Source organism: Lepidochelys kempii, chromosome 14 (genome assembly GCF_965140285.1).
Source record: "Lepidochelys kempii isolate rLepKem1 chromosome 14, rLepKem1.hap1, whole genome shotgun sequence".
Taxonomy (NCBI): domain Eukaryota; kingdom Metazoa; phylum Chordata; order Testudines; family Cheloniidae; genus Lepidochelys; species Lepidochelys kempii.
Window position 1 is genome coordinate 10,601,820 of NC_136393.1, and position 19,588 is coordinate 10,621,407.

At 42.4% G+C, this 19,588-nt stretch overlaps 1 protein-coding gene across 3 annotated transcripts in view; it reads right to left on the reverse strand.

The window, feature by feature from the left end:
- Positions 1-19,588, reverse strand: part of PCTP (phosphatidylcholine transfer protein) — a 51,998-nt gene that overhangs the window by 17,627 nt on the left and 14,783 nt on the right. For 2 of the 3 annotated variants that reach the window (XM_073310820.1, XM_073310822.2), the window contains exons 2-6: positions 18,767-18,884; positions 12,532-12,611; positions 11,603-11,774; positions 10,873-10,940; positions 8,737-10,346 (exon numbers count right to left, since the gene is read on the reverse strand). In XM_073310820.1, coding sequence (XP_073166921.1) covers positions 10,281-10,346; positions 10,873-10,940; positions 11,603-11,774; positions 12,532-12,611; positions 18,767-18,884 — 504 coding nt within the window. In that variant the 3' untranslated portion in view covers positions 8,737-10,280. Of the gene's footprint in view, positions 1-8,736; positions 10,347-10,872; positions 10,941-11,602; positions 11,775-12,531; positions 12,612-18,766; positions 18,885-19,588 lie in introns of those variants that run through there. The other variant, XM_073310821.1, reaches the window with a different exon arrangement.

Consider the following 19,588-nt stretch of genomic DNA (forward strand, 5'->3'; position numbering starts at 1 on the left):
TTCTTTTTGGAACATACCAAAATGTCACTCTGGACTTAGACTGATATGAATAAAACCAAGAGTATTTAGTTCAGAATCAGAAATGAAAAGTCCAGTAGACAATACAGATGCTCAATACCAAAACCTTATACATTTCCATTAACGGTAGGGAAACGTGGAAAGGTTGGGTTTGGATGAACACTCAGAAGCTTATCAGAACTTTATGCAATGCTCCTAAGTTGCTAAAATTGAGCTTCAAACCAAAAAGAGCCCAGGCTACCTCGGAGCTTGCCAGTGCTATTTATACTGGTTCCAGTTGGACTGGAAAGCCCGTGCAATTCCTGAAAAAGGACACGGGTCTGCTGCAAAGCTCACTAATCAGAAACTTTCCATTAACTTTACTGGGCTTCAGATCAGACTCCAAGTGCATAAATCAAAATAGAGTTTTAAAGTTAACCAAACCTTTTCCAAACCTCTAACAAGGCTTAATGTGCGTTTTGCTTTGCAGAAGAGAATTAGTGCTGGTTTTCTTTTTTTGGGATGGATGGGGGAAATAATTCATCCTCATCCATCCATCCATCCCTGGTTTCCAAACCAAGCAATAGAGGGAGTGCAGGATAACGGAGATCAACTTTCCCAAGCCCCTAAAATGTATCTGATGAGAAAAACGCATTAAAAATGATTTAATATTTGACAGATTGACAGCAACTGGCTTGGCTTATACACACTTTGTTACAGCAAGGACTCTTCATCTGCACTGTATCTATTTGAGTTCTTTACAAGTCTGTTCTATCTATATAATCTTCCTGAAAAGATGCTGTATTTGAGTTGGAAGGTAGAGTAAGAGAAAGATTCCCACTAGACTAATGTCAACATACTGAATGATGTCAGACATGTGCTCATTGTAGAACTGCCTCTCACAAGATGATGTGCAAAGGGAAACACTAGCTGTCTTTGCTCAGGAAACATCTGGTGGATACTTCAATTCTCAAGCAGGTCATTGGCTATTTTAGAGCTTAGTGGAACAGAAAAGTGTGGGAAGACAGGGGTATAGCCCTCTGATATTATTCTGCCTAGTGGGCAGCTACAGACTGAAAGAAAAAAAATAGATGTGAGGAAATGTCCTCCCTTTTACTGCTTCTCCGGGGACTTGCTCACTGCTGCAACATACAGTCACATTTTCTAGCTTGCAATGGAAAACCTATACTGTTTACAAAGCTAAAAGGAGCTGCAATGGGAAAGTAAAGTTATCTGTGCAGTAGCGAGGAGGGAGAGGAGGGGGAAGAATCTGGAGACTTCCAAGATAGCATTCTTGCACAAGGAGTCCACCAGTTAAAAGAAAATAACTAGGAGACTAAGATAAACTATCTAAGAAACACTGTTGAAAAGTTCTAAAATATTCTCTTTTCTCCTGCAATGGGATTTCACCATCTCCTTCCCTCTGCATTGGGATTCCACAGCTTTCACACTCAAATGAAGTCAAGCAAGTTGATCCAATCTTCATTAGTATCTCCTGGCCACCCTCACCATTACTTTCCCCTGTGTTAGAATTACACACTCTCTCTCTCTCTCACTGTGCAGGGTCAGTGATGGGCTACTCTGTTTAAGCTGAGCATAATCTTCTCTTCAGCCAGCACAATCTTGCTTCCCATTGTATATGAGAAAAGTTAACAGTCGTCTGCTACTGTACTGCAGATACCAGCTTCCTGAAAGTTTCTTCCTACCACAGAGCCACTAACAGATATCAGTTCATCAAACCTTCAGACACTGTCTCTTTGCTTTCCCCCACCCCCATAACAGAAAATTGGAGGAAGAGAAGCACCAGATAAATATGAAGGCGAGGCTTTACCAGCAGGCAAATCAACACAGCCTTATATTAAAATGGATTGAAGACACAGTTTTGTGGAGACTGGCTCATGCTGGAAGTGAAACTTGGTGGCTTCACTTTGCAATCATGAGCACAGGTTTTCCATTTTTGATCCGCCCAGAGCAAGTCAGTTCAGGTTCTCACCACCGTCCCAGTTTCATCTGGTGTCTTGACCAATAAATTCAACGTCAAACTCCGTTTGGTATACACAGCAATATGAAGGCACTCACAAACCTGCACAGCTTAGTTACAAACATGCTGCTGATCCAACTGGTTTTGGGTAGCTCCTAAAAATCACAGAACACAGTGAGCACCACAAAAGGACTCTCAAGCTATTTAAAGGGATACTTCTGGAACAAAGGAGTCAGATGAATTTCAGTTTTCGTTGCAGACATTTTCACACTGCTGTTGCTAAATGGCTGTATGGAGATTTAGGAAGAGCCCTGAGCTGGGAGATAGCTAAAATGGATGTTACAGACAAGGATTTCTAGGCTGCTGTAAATTCCACGGTATGTAGTAATGAGACATACAAGTGAAAACATAAAAGAGGGAGGAACAAACAAACAAGTCTTCCCCCCCCCCACCCCTATAGTTTAGTACAGTACTTTGTCTTCTGCCAACTCAAGTGTAAGCTTATCAATCAAATATTTTGGGCTAGATATCCAAATTAGGGAAATGGATCAAGACTCCTGCTGTGGGACAGGAACATTGGAAATGAAGATTTTTAGGGGAGAGTCACTTCCATTTAAAGAGTGGCAACGACTATTTAGAATTGCATTCTGTTAATATCCATCACAGGGGAATTGGCCATAAGCAGCAGCATGATCCTGAACTGCTTTGAATACAGGTATTAAACACTTATCTTATAAGATGGCCTCCCAGTTGCCCTGTGCAACTCATTAAAACAAATGGGAATCACAACCCTCACGCCCATGTACTTTTCACATTGAAAGCTCCAATGAGTCAGTTTTCCCACCCTTTCCTTGTCCTTACTACCATTGCTTGCACTGAAGACCGTTGCAACATGTCTAGCAGCTATGGACCTGGAGTAGCAGTCAGTAGACCTGGGTTCTATTCCTTGCTCTGGGACCGTGTGGAAATCATTTCACCTCCCTCTGTGCCTGCATTTCCCCTCTGTTTAGATGACAGACGCTTTAAGAAGGAACTGTCTACTGTACTAGGCACTATACAAACCAAATCCTTAAGTACTATGCAATATAAATTGTAATTCAATTTCATGACCTTAAGGTCAATATAATACTTGCTGGGAAGACTACAGGGGTATGTTGGTATGATCCTGACTCATGTGATCAGAGAAATGGTCATTTTCACTACAGTGGCCTGGAATGCCGTCTCCTCCCACTCCTTATGTGGATAGTTTGATCTAGCACCAAAAGGAGGCTTTTTCGTCATTCTCCTGTTGCTTCCTCTTCATTGGCATCTTGTCACCTCAGGGACACAAAAAGGAATGCGGACCTAAGGGTGTGTCTACACTGCAATCAGAGGGGTGATTAATTCTAGGGTGGGTATGCCTACCTGAGCTGCAATCTTCTGCTCAAAAATCAGAGTGAAGATAAAGAAGTATGGGAACTCTGGTATGTACACACGCACATTGGTAACCTGCGCCGCTCCATCTTCACTACTAATTAGTAGTGTGCTAACGATATTAAAGCAAGGTATGGCAGGCCTACTGGAGCAGCAGTCACACCTTCAGCTGCCGTGCAGACATACCCGATGTTACACCTAAAACATTTACAGATCCACTTATCATAGAACATGAAGGTTGGAAGGGACCTCAGGAGATCATCTAGTCCAACCCCCTGCTCAAAGCAGGGCCAATTCCCAATTTTTGCCCCAGATCCCTAAATGCGCCCCCCCTCAAGGATTGAACTCACAACCCTAGGTTTAGCAGGTCAATGCTCAAACCACTGAGCTATCCCTCTCCCCCCCCCCCCCAACACAATACAGGGATCACTCACCTGGCATTGAAATGCAGACGTCTCTGGATGGAGCATAGCTGATGTGCAACAGCACTCAACAACACTACACAGGGATCACTCGCCCAGCACTGAAATGATGTCACCCTCTGGGGTAGGAATGCAGCAGCTGTTGAACAGCCACAGAGCGACACCACTCACAGTTTAGAGCAGGATGTGAAGAAGTCTCTCACTTCCATTCGAAAGCTCTGGGGGAGTTTACAGAAACAGACCATGCTGTTAACCTGAGCTGAACAGCAGCCAGGACACAATAGATTGGGTCTGCACTGCGGGTAACCAGACATCAGCTCTGCCATGAGGGATTCGTTCTGATTGATGGAGGGAGGGATGGGGCAGGGGGCCAGTCAAGCTTGGGGAACAAATTCCTTCTCCAGGACGCTTTGCTCCAGGATCTTAGAGCCCAGGCTCTACGGCCATTAATTCCTGCACCACCCAGCCGGAAGGGAAGGGCTGGGGCAGGTCTTTGCGCTCCACATGTCACAGGAGGACAAGGCAGAACGAACCATGTCACAGAACGAATCAATTGCATAGCCTGGACTAGAACCCAGGAATCCTACCTGCCAGCTCTCTGCTCTAACCATTAGACCCCACTCCGCTCGCAGTCAGGATAGACCCCAGGAGTCCTGATTCCTAGACACCCACGTTTCTCTAACCCAGTGGTTCTCAACCAGGGTTACGGGTACCCCTGGAGGTACGCAGTGGTCTTCCAGGGGGTACACCAACAGGCTACACAAAAAGCTTTAGCGAAGTCAGGACAAACTAAAATGTCATACAGACAATGACTTGTTTATACTGCTCTGTATACTGTTGGATGTGTTTTGTTATAGGATTATAGTCTGTTAAAATATGTGTATATTAAATTCAATATGGGGTTTGTAAAGACAGAGCAGCAATCCAAGATGGCGTCTGAACTGCCGTCTTGTGACCGCCATCTTGTTGTTTACGGTGATCATGGCCCAGTCATAACTGGATCCAACCGGTTTTTCCCGCCATTGGCAGCTCCCAGGACAATTTTACCTCAGACTGTTTCCACCCCGGCTGGGACTGTACCATGTTTTCCCACCACTCCGTGCAGGAAGGGCCGGGACTGGCTAAGCAGTGGTACAGTCCGTTCCAGTCACTGGGCACGCGCGTCTCCAGCCCTCCCCGCACCCGGGCAGCGCTGAAGGATGCCATTCCTGATGGGGCGAGACGGGCGTGCACTTGTGTATGCAATACCTCTTGCCACAGCTAGAGGGCTAGCTGCACCTCTGCCCGTTTGCATCTGAGTGTAAACCCCCCCACCGCAGACGTCAACCCTCTCCTGGGGTGCAATTCCATAAGTCTCCCACTCCTTGACCTGACCCTGGGCTACTGCACCCTGTGGATCAATTATGTTCACCCAGGAGGTCCAACTGAGTTCAGACATCTGCAGTTCTTCCCTTTGGGAACCTGAGACAGTGACCACCCAGCCTTCTTAAAACCAAAGTATTGGTTATTTTAGCAGTAGGAACAAAGCATGGAGAGGAGGTTTTAAAAAACAAAGACAAACATGTAGACTTATCTTACTAAAAAGCCGAGCATCCCCTGATGGTAACCTGGGCAGGCCTAACTTCTTCAGCTGCCCCAGCAGATGCCCCTCTCTCAGCCTAGTTCCCCAACCTCTTTTCTCCCTCCCAAGAGAGAGGCCTCCTTTTAAAACTGCTATAGTATTTGTTATTCTACATTCCTGGGCAAAACCAGTCCTGAATACTAAGCAAGAAGCCAAGCCAGAGGCCTCAAACCCAATGGCTCTACCATTGTCCATTAGCATCCCTCATGTATTTGCTGAGAGGTGGCTATCTTGAGCCATTCATTTCCTGTGTGTTTTTCCTTGCAGCCCAGTATTAAGCTAATTAAATAGATTTGTGCAGTAAGCATCCCAATAAGCAGCTCAACATACAGTATTCAGACACTGCAGAGCAGCTTCACAGCCATCATAGCTGCATTCCTAGGAGCAATTGGGCACAACAGGCAGCCAGTTCTCTCTTTTTCTTTTTTTATTGAAGCCAGTAGATGTGTACTCCCCTTACTAACCAGAACAGGAAGACCTGAGTGACCAATCCAGGTCAGCCTTCTCTTTGGAGTTCCTGGCTTTCCCAAGCTTGCTTTTGAACAAGTTATTAAGACCACGCCACCACTGTGCATTTAAAACCTTAGTGCGTGGACTCATTATGGGAATTATGTAACTGCAATTGCAGAGGAGGTTGGAGAACACATATGCTAGAACCCAGGCTTCTCTGGCAAACACCCACTGTTTGCTACAATAAGTACAGAAATGTCAAATGACCCTTCTCTTTTATGAAGTATTTATTTCACTTCATTCCCTTAGAACCAGAGGAAAATGTAGAAAAGCTACAAGCCTGTGGAAATATTATAAAGGATGGAGTGTGGAAATTAAAAAAACTCTATAAAACAGATGAACATAATCAGCAGCATAGTACATTGCTTCAGCAGGAAACCTTGCAGACACGAAGGGCTGTTCTATTTGCATGCACAGCTCTCGCGGGAGACAAAGGTATACTGAAGTGTATCACCGCCTTTCATAGACCTTGTTATAGAATGTGGGAACAAGGGGACACTTGATAAAAATTAAAGGGAATAAAAGGTTTAGTGCTTTATGAACTGAACAGTCAAGCTGGGAAATTTAGCAACAACGGAGGTAGAGACATACTGTGGATTTAAAAAGGACTCAGAAATTGTACGACCTTTAAATACCATTGGGAACAGGTCAAGCCTGGATAATAAGGGTAATCAAGTCTTATGCTTCAATGAAAGATGGTTGTCTGCAAGGGGAAGGACTTTATTGTGCAGAATTGCTCAGTGCTAGATGCATTATGGTTTGTTTTTTTATCTTCCTCTGAAGACAAAGCTATTGGCCCCATCCAGAAGCAAGATCGGAGGCTAACCGATTCAGAGAGCTGATTTCAAAGGGTAAATTGAATATTCCAAAAAAGTTATGCACACAACAGCATAGACCCTTTAAATGTCTTAACCATGGTGCTATGTTATGTGCACTTCACAAGTAAGGCACACAGTAACAAAACACACCCCTGACTACCACACATAAGGTTTTGAAGGCAGCAGCATTTTAAATTAACACCCTCCCCGCCACACAAAAAAAAAAAAACAAAAAACACCCACAAACCCAAAACCCACCCCATTCTGTAAAAACCTAAAGCAAAACTCGTACAATGCTAGGTTTTCTCCTTACACCAGTGCTGTGAGGAAATTGTTTATCTCAAAGCCTACTGCAGCATGCATGAAGCACACGGAGATACAGCCAGAAGAACTAGAGGGGATTTCTCATCTATTCTTAATAATTCTCCGAATTATTTCTTATACAGTTACGAAAGTTCCACCAGAGATAAATAGATAGGATCTGACCAGTTTCCTCCTCGACCCTTTGTAAGACGACCAGGGACAGTTTCAGTTCATTATAAATTAAATTCTATGAATCTGTGATTAGGGCCAGAAGAGACCATTACTGCATCATTGAGTCTGACTTACATAGAAGAACCCAAGCCACAGGATTTCACCAAGGAATTCCTGCCTCAAGCCCTTATCTTGTGATTTTTTTTTTAAATAGTCATAGCACTGTATGCAAATATTTTTTTGCAAAAATTAATTCTGGGGTATATGTCATTATATGCAGCAAATTGTATCTGTAAATGAAAATAAGGCTGATGCTCTCCTATAATCATGTGCCTGACTCAGATAGTTTGAGTAATAGAATGCAAAGCAAATGAGGTTTTAAGGAGATCAGAATGCTGCATTTTACCTACGTTATAGTTACCAAAAAGGCGGAAAACATTAACTTGTGGCCTCCAGAGCTTCCATACACTCCATCGAGGGCATAAAGGTAGTTTACAGCACCTTTGTCCATGTCCCGGTGCCTTGCCTCTGAGAGGCACAGCGCAGAATTTCAGCCATGCAACAGCATGTTTATTATGGTGGGGCCTAAGCACCAACCAAGAACGGGACCCCATTGTGCTCAGCACTTTACAGACACATAGCAGACAGTCCCTGCTGTGAAAAACTTACACTCTAAATAGACAAGACAAATGCAGGGTGGGAGAGAATTGGGCAGAACGAACAAGCTGAGTGAACAATAGGAGGGCAGAAAACATCATGCTAGTTTTATTTTTGGGTGGGTTCACTTGGGCAGGGATAAGCTGAATGGAAAAAAGGGAAGGAGGCTGAAGGGGCCAGGGTAGGAGAAATAGGGGGTGAGAGGGGCCGGTGTGAAATGAAGCTGAGGTGAAGAGACTGAGGGAGATGGAGGGAGAGGATTAGGGCAAAGCAGCCAATCAGCACAGGGCAGAGAAAGCCCAGTCAAAGTGGGATCAATATTCCTATCAGTGGGTCAAATTAATCACTAGTGTATCTGCACTGACTTAAGTCTAGAGAGCCGTAGACTTCATGATATGATGCCACGTGTGTTTGAATAGCCTTCAAGCCTTGCAAAACAAAATGTATCAAAGGCACCAGTTAGACTGATGGAGTAACTGTTTACAAAACCAGGGACAGAGTCTCAGCTGGGATAAATTTGCTGCTTTACAGCACTTGAGAATCAGTTCCAATATATTTTATATTATGGTATTTTCAGCTTCTTCTAGTGGAGAAGCTATCTGAACTCATAACTGACAATGATTACTGTTTACAACTTTAAAAAAAACAAGCAGATTAATCAGTTTACTCACCTTTCAAAAAAAAAAAAAAAAGTCACACAATCTCACAGTGTTCATGCTGAAGTGCAATTGATGATCTGCCATGTCCATTAGTCAGCATTACTATGGCTACATGTGGAAATGATTAAGGAGCAAAAACTTTATAGCAAAGATTTTTTTTAAAAAAGCTACTCGTACAAATCTGTAATTTCAAGGTTTTGTTTTTAATTCATCAACTACCATTCAGAGCACATAAGGTATAAAGGCAAATAACTTACATCATTACTTTTATATACAGAAATGCTTATAGGTCGTTAGTTACAGAGAAGATCTGCCATTCCACTGAAGGCTGTGCATCTGGCTAGATTAACAGCATGGGCTATGTCCCTGAGATCATCACCTTTGTGAAAGTGTTTTCCCTCAATATTCTCCCCACACAGACACACCCACATGGAGGTTCTACATGTGATTTTCCTCCCCTCTTTTACTGGGATTTCTTAAGTTATAGTATCAGCTGGAAAGTTTGGTTCTTGGCCTTCTCTCCTTGTATCAGACTTGGAAACATGAGCTATCCTTAAGACAGCCATTGATCCCCATGGCAGGATCAAGCCATGTCAGGATCAAGAATGAGGAAGCAGAACCTTAAAATTAGTCCCTAGCATGACAGTTAGGAGATCCCCTGATAATGTCTGATACTGGGACAGTCCTAAAAGGATTTCAAGTTATAGTTGATATCTGAGCTGTGTTTCTCACAGAACTCTTCCAGGTAAGGGCTTGATAGACTTTTAATATGCTAATTGGTTTTCATTAGAGCAGAACAAGGAACTGACTCATTCTGTCTTATTTCATCACAATTTTACTTATTACATGTAGGTCTCTTCCATCCTCTCCTCAACTAACTGGATGTGGCAAAAGCATGGTAGGTACAAACTATTAGATTTGACAGATACAAAAATGCCAGTATTGGGACTTAGACATGATCATAGCAAAACTCTTAATTATACCCTGTAATAGCATGAGTCCCAGTGCGGGCTGCAGGTTATTTATCAACACATATAGCAAATATCCTCCACCTGGATGGTCAGCAAGCAGGATGTGTATTTCTGATCAATGAATCTAAGCTCCCAATAAATACAGGATATAATTTAGGAAAAGACGGGATAAAGAAACATACTTAGGATCATGGAAAGTATCCAGTGCATTAGACCTGAGTGTGCCTTCAAGGGGCAGCCAGTTTTGGCAGAAGGACTTTATTAGCAAGGCAACACCTGCCAGAACTGGTTACCTAATGGGTACAGAGACCTGATTTATCACAAGAATCAAAATTTACTTTAAAAAGCTGCCATTTTACAGTATTTTTCTCCAACAAGCAGTAACGGGCTCTACTCTGTTGAGGATTTAACATAACTTCCCTAATGGACCTATGGTAGAAAGCATACAGAATTGGGGGTGGTGGAGGAAGGATGGGATAAAAAGGAAGGAAACTATTTGAAAAGCAGGGAGTAATTGCATCAGCAGTTGAAGCAAGGATGCGCAGCTATCTAGCTAAAGTGCACAAGAGATGGCAAATGAAAAAATAAAGGCTTGACCACTTTGAAGGCATATGCCAATGGAACCTAACTATAATGAGTAGAAGATCTCAGGAGGTAGATTTTATCCAACAATGTTTCACAATAGTTGTCCTTGGAAGCATCCAATTTTGGGAATCAAATCAAGAAACAAGTTCAGAGAGAGAATCGAAGCAGCAATTCAAGTTTTCTTGCAATAATTAAAGCAAGCCTTCTGCAGGTCTTTGAGGAAAGCAGGTACTCCACTCTGTTTAAAAAAAAAAAAAAAAAGTATGCAGTGGTTATTCTCTGATGCTGGTAAAAAAGACACCGCAGAGAAAAGCTATATATAGACACTATTTTACACTACAAATATTCCAAGAGATAACAGAAGACAGTGCTTCTAACAAAAGGATTAAATTTACTACAAAGCAGTAAATTCTGTATTTGTTCCTAGAACATCACATTGTATTTCAGGAGTTTGAAAACTACTAAATCTGTCTGCTCGTATTTTGGAACATGAGTTTTTCTGGCCACAGTGGTGCAGAAACAACTCTGATGAGTTTTAGTATCAAGAGTGAGCTTTCTTGAGGTGTGGGGGAAGGAACAGTTAAAAAGAGACAGCTATCAGAAGGGAGGCCTGAAAGACAAGACAGAGTGGCCAAGAGGGAAGAAGACTTCAGATAAAGATTGGCTTATCTTGTCTGATTTATGGAGGCCAGATTTGGATCCTGGATCCACAGGAACAAGTTAGACAACACAAAGAAAGATATTGCCCCCAGCTTCCTGCTTACCTTGGCTGCCCAGTTAATGAGCCATGACGGAATCATGCCACCAGGATTATCGAAGTAATACATGTAAACTTAAAGAGACAGACATCAAAGGGAATAGAGTTTATTATAACAAAATCATTAGCAGTTTACTTCTTGCCTGCAGCTATATTGATTACAACCATAGTTTTTGCCTTACTATGGAATGCAGGATTTAGCCCTATGTTACATACACACATTGTTACCAAATAAAACATTTTTTCTTAAAGATCAACTTTGTCCCAAAATATCCTTCAGTCTATTTAGAAGAACTTCAAGATTGGTTCCACAGAGATTAATAAGTGACTTTTCAATTAATGGAGTCTTCACTGGGTTACCCACTTTCCATTTGCTATCAGTGATCAAAATAGAATAACCAATATCCAATAAGTTCAAATGAATGACATCTGTTCTCCATTTAGTGGAGGGAAATGACTAATTGGACTGTTCTTAATTGTGCAAGTCCAGTTAGAGTTACCTAACAGATGAAGTCCAATGTAACATTCCCAGACATGCTTCTTTCAGCATGGATTTTCAGAGATTATAAAACTCTTGATATACATCTTTACCATATCCTTTGCATGTATCTTCAAGTCCTTAGCCTCTCCTGCTTTGATGGTATCTGAGATTTTACATTTCATTTCCTTAATAAATGTAGAATAAAATTTGAAAACTTGCTCTACTTTACTTAGCTGTAATAAGTGATATTTCTTACCTTTGGATCCAGTCTTGCCATCACTCTCAAGCACCAGACTTTGCACATAACTATTTACTCTGATAATCCCAGGTTTTTCTGGACACTGAGGAAGAGACATGCTTTTAGCCAGCATAACCCAGATCTTCCGCCCATCAACCTCCATATCACGACGTTCACGAATATACACATACTGTATTGCAAGTTAAGAAAGATGCCTGCAAGTTGAAGAAAGATGCATGCACACACACAAAAGTATAACTGGGTTCAAAAAAGAAGTAGATAAATCCATGGAGGATAGGTCCATCAATGGTTATTAGCCAAGATGGTCAGATATGCAACTCCATACTCTGGGTGTCCCTAAACCCCTGACTGCAAGGGGCTGGGATTGAATGACATGGGGTTGATCACTCAATAAGTTGCCCTGTTCTTTTCACTCCCTCAAACATCTGGCACTAGCCACTGTCAGGAGACAGTATACTGGGCTAATGGACCATTGGTCTGACACAGTGTGGCTGTTCTTATACAACTATGATCAGTTTCACAATATTATTATTATCATCATCAACTTGTATTACAGTAGCACCCAGCAGCCCCATCATGACAGACACTGCCTTTATGTTGTGTGCAGTCTCTGACCTGTTTCAATCTATGTTTCACCTCGGTCTATTAAATGAATCTTAGCGTTTGCATTATTGTAGGTCTGATCCTGCAGACTCTCGCATTTGAACATGCATTTAATTGAAATCAACGGGATACCCAGGTGAGTGATTCACATTGCACAAGCGCAAATAAGGATGGCAGGATCAAGCTTTTAAACTCTTCATTCTCGTCTCAGGTTTGGCTCTTCTTCAACTCCCACAGTAAGAGACAAGCGAAACTCTTAGAGCTGCCTGCATGAACTCTTGAATAAGTTGCTTTGCCACCAAGACAAAGATTTGAAAGGATACATCTCTATTTGACAAAGGGAAAGGGTACTTCACTTCCCAGTAGATTATTCTCTTCTCATCATAAATCTTCTCACACAACTCTACAATTGGCAGAGGGGAAAACAGTGTTGGCCATCGCTGAGTTAATTCCAGCTGCAACATTTATACATATGTAATACCAAAACACCACTTAGATTAGCAGTGGCAAGAATTTAAAAATCTGTTTGCATCGCAGCACAGTTGTACCAGGATATGCTAGGTCTAGTAAAGCCAGGTCAAGAGAAAAGTTTGTTTCTACTGTAGACCGTTCCATTCAAGAATTAAGTAAAACAATTGTACCAGAAATTGCAGGAAGAATCATATCTCCATTTCTACTGATTTCATCGATTAAAGAAGAGAACAATAGTCTTTGAGGTGCCCAAGTCAAACTCCCACCCAGAGAATTAACTCATTCACAGCCTGTCCCACCTCTTGTGTAAACCTGTGCATAAGAATAGGTTCCTTTTAATGCACATCCTGTAGCTAGAAGTTCAGAACAGCTCTGTTGCTGAACATGCATTTGAAACAAAACAGGTAATCACTTTATATCCTTGACAGCCAGTCCAATCTAACATGGAATTAGAACATGTGGCAAGTATGAAAAAGAGAGGCTCCCAATTAAAGCGAGCGATGAGCAGAATTTGGGGTGTGTGGTGGGGGGAAGGTTACCCTTTTTTAAAAATTCCATTTTTGTCATTCATTGGCAAGTGATAAGTTAACTCTGTTCCAGAGTTACCAGCAGGCACCAATGTTTGCTCTGCATACTAGAAGCTGAAATAGGAGGCAGTCTGAGTGGGAGCGCCTGGGAACAGAATCAGAGTTCAAGAGACAAGATGACTCACTAAGGAGATCAGATGGGAAGAAAGCAGCAGGAAGGAGAGAGTGAGGGAGCTTAAGCCAAACTAAATCATTGGAGGTTAGAAGGAAGCTTTCCGTGGAGTAAGTTATCCCCCCCTAACGGTCCACTGCAGGGTTTTCTTCTGATGCAGCCAATACTGGCCATTGTCAAAGGCAGGACACTGGACTAGGATGATCCTGGGTCTGAGCCAGGATGGCATTTCCTATCTGACCAGGAAGGCAACCATGTCCGCTGATGCCCCTGAAAAAACCAAGATGAAGGACACACAAAGAGCCATCAGTGTTAGTTGCATGTGGTCGGATTGTGCCCAAGGATGTTAACAGTACCAGTGAGTTAGCACCAACAGGGTTAAGACACTTGTGTGTGCTCATATCAAAGGAAGCATCCACTATAATTTTTCATGCTGGAACCATTCAGCTGTCTCCTAGGAACTCCCACTCCCAACCCAAGGTAGTGTTTGAACGATACATACAGATATTGCAAGACTGTAGTGTCATCCTCATTCACAGCTTCTTGGGCGTGTTTACAAAATGGCTTTGAAAGTAGCACAGGAGGAAACACCATGCATTTACCCTTCCAAATGAACAAAGAACGATGCCACAGAGGATGGGGAGAGTGGCTTTCATGTGGGAAAGAAAATGAAAGAGGGAGGGGGAAAATGGTGCATCTAAAAAGAGAGTTACCATTATACCCAGTGCATATGTATGTACCAGGTGTCCCACACACACACAAAAAAAATCCCATTTCCTTTCCCCAGCCCACTTGCAATTTCGCTAACATTTAAGATGTGCACACAGTATGCTGCAGTCCCTGCAATGCAACGACAAACCACACAGTATCGTGTTTTCCACCAGAGGTCACTGGAGTATTAATTTGTTGCCTTTTAACTATTGCTTTCATTTAATTCTTCTTAGCTAAAATGCTAAGAAGTGAGTCTTCCTCCTTTTCAAAAGAGAGGTCAATTTGAGAGTGCCATGCCAATATGCATTGGACAGAATGACCAAACAGAACTTCAATAATCCATTCTGAAGAGCCCAAGAGATACATATTATACTGAAAATTGCACACTTGCTAAAATGCAGCATTCAATTTTTTTCAAAAAACAAAACAAACCCCCAAGGCTATATTACAAAATGTACTTCACTTAGTCCACAGCACTGTTCAGTTTTGTTTATAATACAGAATGTAAACATCGGGTAGTTCAGCTTGTTAAAGCAGGGACATGCTTGTTTCACTGCAAAATTTTAATGAAGTGCTGCAGTGAAGAATGGCTGATTTTTGTATATGAGCCATGAACATGTGAATTATTATACTGCGCCATAGGAGTGTTTGGTGCTTTATAGACAAAGGCAAATCTACAGCTTATAGTCCAAAGCTTTGACATTGAGATGGAGATCACTGTAGGATGAAACCACAAATCAGACCCAATGTAGCAATGCATGCTCTGCGTATGCCCGTCTTTTGAAAGCTCAGTCCACTTTTCAGGAAAGCAAAACCACCTTCCACTCTGCCATGTGTTGTTATGGGCCTAGCCAAAAAATGAGCTATCACTCAGAATAGATTGCATAAGTCTTCATAATATGGCGCTTGCTTTCTTACATGCTTTGATGAGCAGTAAAGTTGTTCAGAGTGTCAACATTTAAAGCTTCACTGATATCAGCGTTACCACCCCTTGAAACAATGGGCATATTCAATGGCTCCAGTTTTCTGCTATCTACCCAGAGTATTTTAAAAAGAAGTACTAGAGTAAGCCTTCTGCCATCAGGGAGTTAACTCGTCCAACCTTGGAGTATGAAATACCATTAAGCCAGGTTTCAGAGTAACAGCCGTGTTAGTCTGTATTCACAAAAAGAAAAGGAGTACTTGTGGCACCTTAGAGACTAACCAATTTATTTGAGCATGAGCTTTCGTGAGCTACAGCTCACTTCATCGGATGCATGCCGTGGAAACTGTAGCAGACTTTATATATACACAGAGAATATGAAAAAATACCTCCTCCCACCCCACTATCCAGCTGGTAATAGCTTATCTAAAGTGATCATCATGTGGGCCATTTCCAGCACAAATCCAGGTTTTCTCACCCTCCACCCCCCCACACAAATTCACTCTCCTGCTGGTGATAGCCCATCCAAAGTGACAACTCTTTACACAATGTGCATGATAATAAAGTTGGGCCATTTCCTGCACAAATCCAGGTTCTCTCACCCCCTCACCCCCCTCCCAAAAACCACACACACAAACTCACTATCCTGCTGGTAATAGCTCATCCAAAGTGACCATTCTCCCTACAATGTGCATAATTAAGGTGGGCCATTTCCAGCACAAATCCAGGTTTTCTCACATCCCCCCCACCCCCATACACACACAAACTCACTCTCCTGCTGGTAAAACCCCTTCAAAACTGACCACTCTCCAAGTTTAAATCCAAGTTACTTATCCAGGAACTTATCCTTGCAACAAAGCCCGTTGCCAATTGTGCCCACATATCTATTCAGGGGACACCATCACAGGGCCTAATAACATCAGCCACACTATCAGAGGCTCGTATACCTGCACATCCACCAATGTGATATATGCCATCATATGCCAGCAATGCCCCTCTGCCATGTATATTGGTCAAACTGGACAGTCTCTACGTAAAAGAATAAATGGACACAAATCAGATGTCAAGAATTATAACATTCATAAGCCAGTCGGAGAACACTTCAATCTCTCAGGTCACGCAATCACAGACATGAAGGTCGCTATCTTAAAACAAAAAAACTTCAAATCCAGACTCCAGTGAGAAACTGCTGAATTGGAATTCATTTGCAAATTGGATACTATTAATTTAGGCTTAAATAGAGACTGGGAGTGGCTAAGTCATTATGCAAGGTAGCCTATTTCCTCTTGTTTTTTCCTACCCCCCCCCCCCCAGATGTTCTGGTTTAACTTGGATTTAAACTTGGAGAGTGGTCAGTTTTGAAGGGGTTTTACCAGCAGGAGAGTGAGTTTGTGTGTGTATGGGGGTGGGGGGGATGTGAGAAAACCTGGATTTGTGCTGGAAATGGCCCACCTTAATTATGCACATTGTAGGGAGAATGGTCACTTTGGATGAGCTATTACCAGCAGGATAGTGAGTTTGTGTGTGTGGTTTTTGGGAGGGGGGTGAGGGGGTGAGAGAACTTGGATTTGTGCAGGAAATGGCCCAACTTTATTATCATGCACATTGTGTAAAGAGTTGTCACTTTGGATGGGCTATCACCAGCAGGAGAGTGAATTTGTGTGGGGGGGTGGAGGGTGAGAAAACCTGGATTTGTGCTGGAAATGGCCCACATGATGATCACTTTAGATAAGCTATTACCAGCTGGATGGTGGGAGGAGGTATTTTTTCATATTCTCTGTGTATATATAAAGTCTGCTACAGTTTCCACGGCATGCATCCGATGAAGTGAGCTGTAGCTCACGAAGCTCATGCTCAAATAAATTGGTTAGTCTCTAAGGTGCCACAAGTACTCCTTTTCTTTTTACCATTAAGCCAGCAATTCTCAAACTTGTATCAAATCATTGTTTCAAACATACACAAGTTCTGGATACAGTTCAGGGAGCCAGACTATTTCCCTAGTCAATGAGGGTGTAGAAGCCAACCCTGCAACATTATCTACATTTTAGAATTTAAAGGGTGTAACTTCCCAACTGCTTCCTTTCTATTCTCTTAGAATAAAAAAGGCATTATAAAAAGATATCAGCATGTTGGCTTCAGACACTATAGGTTGTAGTTGCCTTAGCTAAGTGTTTTACAAACCAGAATCTGATAAAGTCATTTAAACGGAAAATTAGAAAGACAGATTGCTGTGTCTTGGTGTACGATACTGTGCATGAATTAAGGTTCCACTTGAAGCTTCTTTTGGATATGTCTTTGCTAGTAGAAAAGGTGAGTGCCTTTTATAGTGAAAAAGTTCTTGTGTGTTAGCTCACACCTATTCTACTAGTGAAGCTACAGGCGGACTTAGATCAACATCTCATTTTCCATAGGTTAAGTAGCTCTCCACAATACTGCCCAAGGTGCAATCAACAGAACTATGCAGGCTAGAGCCCCCATGGTTTAAAACCAAGGGAAGGCATCTGGCAGCATTTTCCTTGGCTTTCAAACTTGCTTCTTTGGGCCCCTATTCAGGAAAATACTTCATGCATGTGCTTAAGTTCTATTGACTTCAGTGTAAGCATATGCTTGAGTCCTTGCCCCTCTAAAGTCCAGGTCTGTTAGTCTTCTAGACACCCTGCAAATTCCTCCCCCCCCTCCCTCCCTCCCCCCCCTCCAGGTGTTTGCAGAAATAGAGGTGTTGATGGCATGGGAATTTGTTGTGTGGATAATAATGGCTGAAGTGTTATTGTTCTGGAGGTGGTCAGGTGTACTGTTATTTTCTGGGGAGGCCACCGTAGGTGTTCTAGGTTTTTCAGTTGGACAGTCACTATTTTTGTAAAGCACCCAGGAAGGTAGGATGGTTGCCAATCCCTCCTTCCCCCCGCAAAAAAAGACAAAAGTGGGGCATATGACCGCTAACCCTGACCTCACCACTGCCAAACAGGCCCCCAAAACTACCATCGAATTGACAGCTATTCTGAGCATTTGATGTCAATTAGGCCATCTAATGTTTCTAAAGATTGTAAATTAAAAATTATAGTACAAAGCTTGTGCTGACCCAGCCTCCAAGAGACAACACGGATGGATGAGAATGTGAGCACCAGCACTGTCATTCAGGCCTTCTGGGTACGGTATCACCAGGTAAAGAGCACTTCAAAGGAAGATGTTCCCCCATTGCCAGAACAGAGTAATGGTTTAGGTGCCAACCTCCTCCTTGGGAGACCTGGGTTCAACTCTGGAGACTTCTTCTGCCTCCTCAGGCAAGTCACTTAGCCTCTTCATGCCTGAGTTTTGCCCATCTGTAAAATGGAAATAATACCACTTCCACCTCCCTGGGTGATGCAAGGATAAAGACACTTGCAATGGTTAGGAACTTGGATCCTGTGGTAATGAGGGCCACGTAAGTACTTCGGAGTGGCAAGGACTGATGCTGTGGGGTGCTCTCCCTTGATATTTGAAGTTTGGCCATGACTAGGCAAGAATGTATCTGTTATACGCCACATTTTTACTTATTGGTATAACATTGGGTGCCTGTTGGGTGACGAGTGCTTTTGATAATCTGGCTTCAATTGTAAATGCTGAGCACCTGAAAATGTGACCTCAAGTCCTTTGGGGAACGTGGCCCTAAGAGAAGAGAGAAATTTTAGAAAGCCTTCCGGGGGGGGGGGGGGGGAGAGAGTTAAAGATAATACTTTTTAAAAGTTAAAAAATAAGTTATTTGATTATTTACTAACCTTTAACATATTGATCCCATTGTTTTCTGTAGTCTAAATCCATATAGACATCTGCAAGCAACTCTGGGGGACAATCGGCAAGGCCACCAAAGATTTTATACTCATAAAGTCCTGATTGCTGTGGAAATGGAACAGACGAAAAAAGGCATCACACAGGAAAGGGAAACATTCTATTGCATGAAAAGCAGCTGAAGGAAGCAAGGTGGGGCACTTATTGCAAACCTACGTAAGCTGGGAAAGCAAATCCTTTTAAAAACAATCCCCAATGCAATCTATTTGCAATATGGCCTTGTTTTTATGTTTGTATATGGAAGTGTAACAATCAGACTCCCTCACACAGAGCCACTTCACAGTTCCCTTACTCACATCAACTAGTGCCTCACATCAAATAGTTCCCAGGAACTCAGTGGGACTGCTTGGGGTAAATGGCAGTATAAAGGATAGGACTGATCCTGTTCCCATTGACTTCAGTGGCACAGTATCAAGGTATCACAATCTGACCTATAAATAGGCATTTTTTGTTGTGAAACATGACAAGGTAATGCATGACCCACAGTAATCACTACTGCTGTAAAATGTTAAGCACAGTGGGAATCTTATTCCTAATTTTGATGTATAGTTGTAACACAGGCTATACCTATAAGTAAGGGAGAGAGAGAGAGAGAGAGAGAGAGAGTCATATTTTGAGAGTCTTGGATATTAGCTGTTTTCCTTCTGCAAGCATCCTGAAATCCCAGCCCTCAATTCCCCTAGCACACAATTTCGTGTGTTAATGCTTTTAAAGTTTCACATAACATATGGAAATTCCATCTGTGCATATGG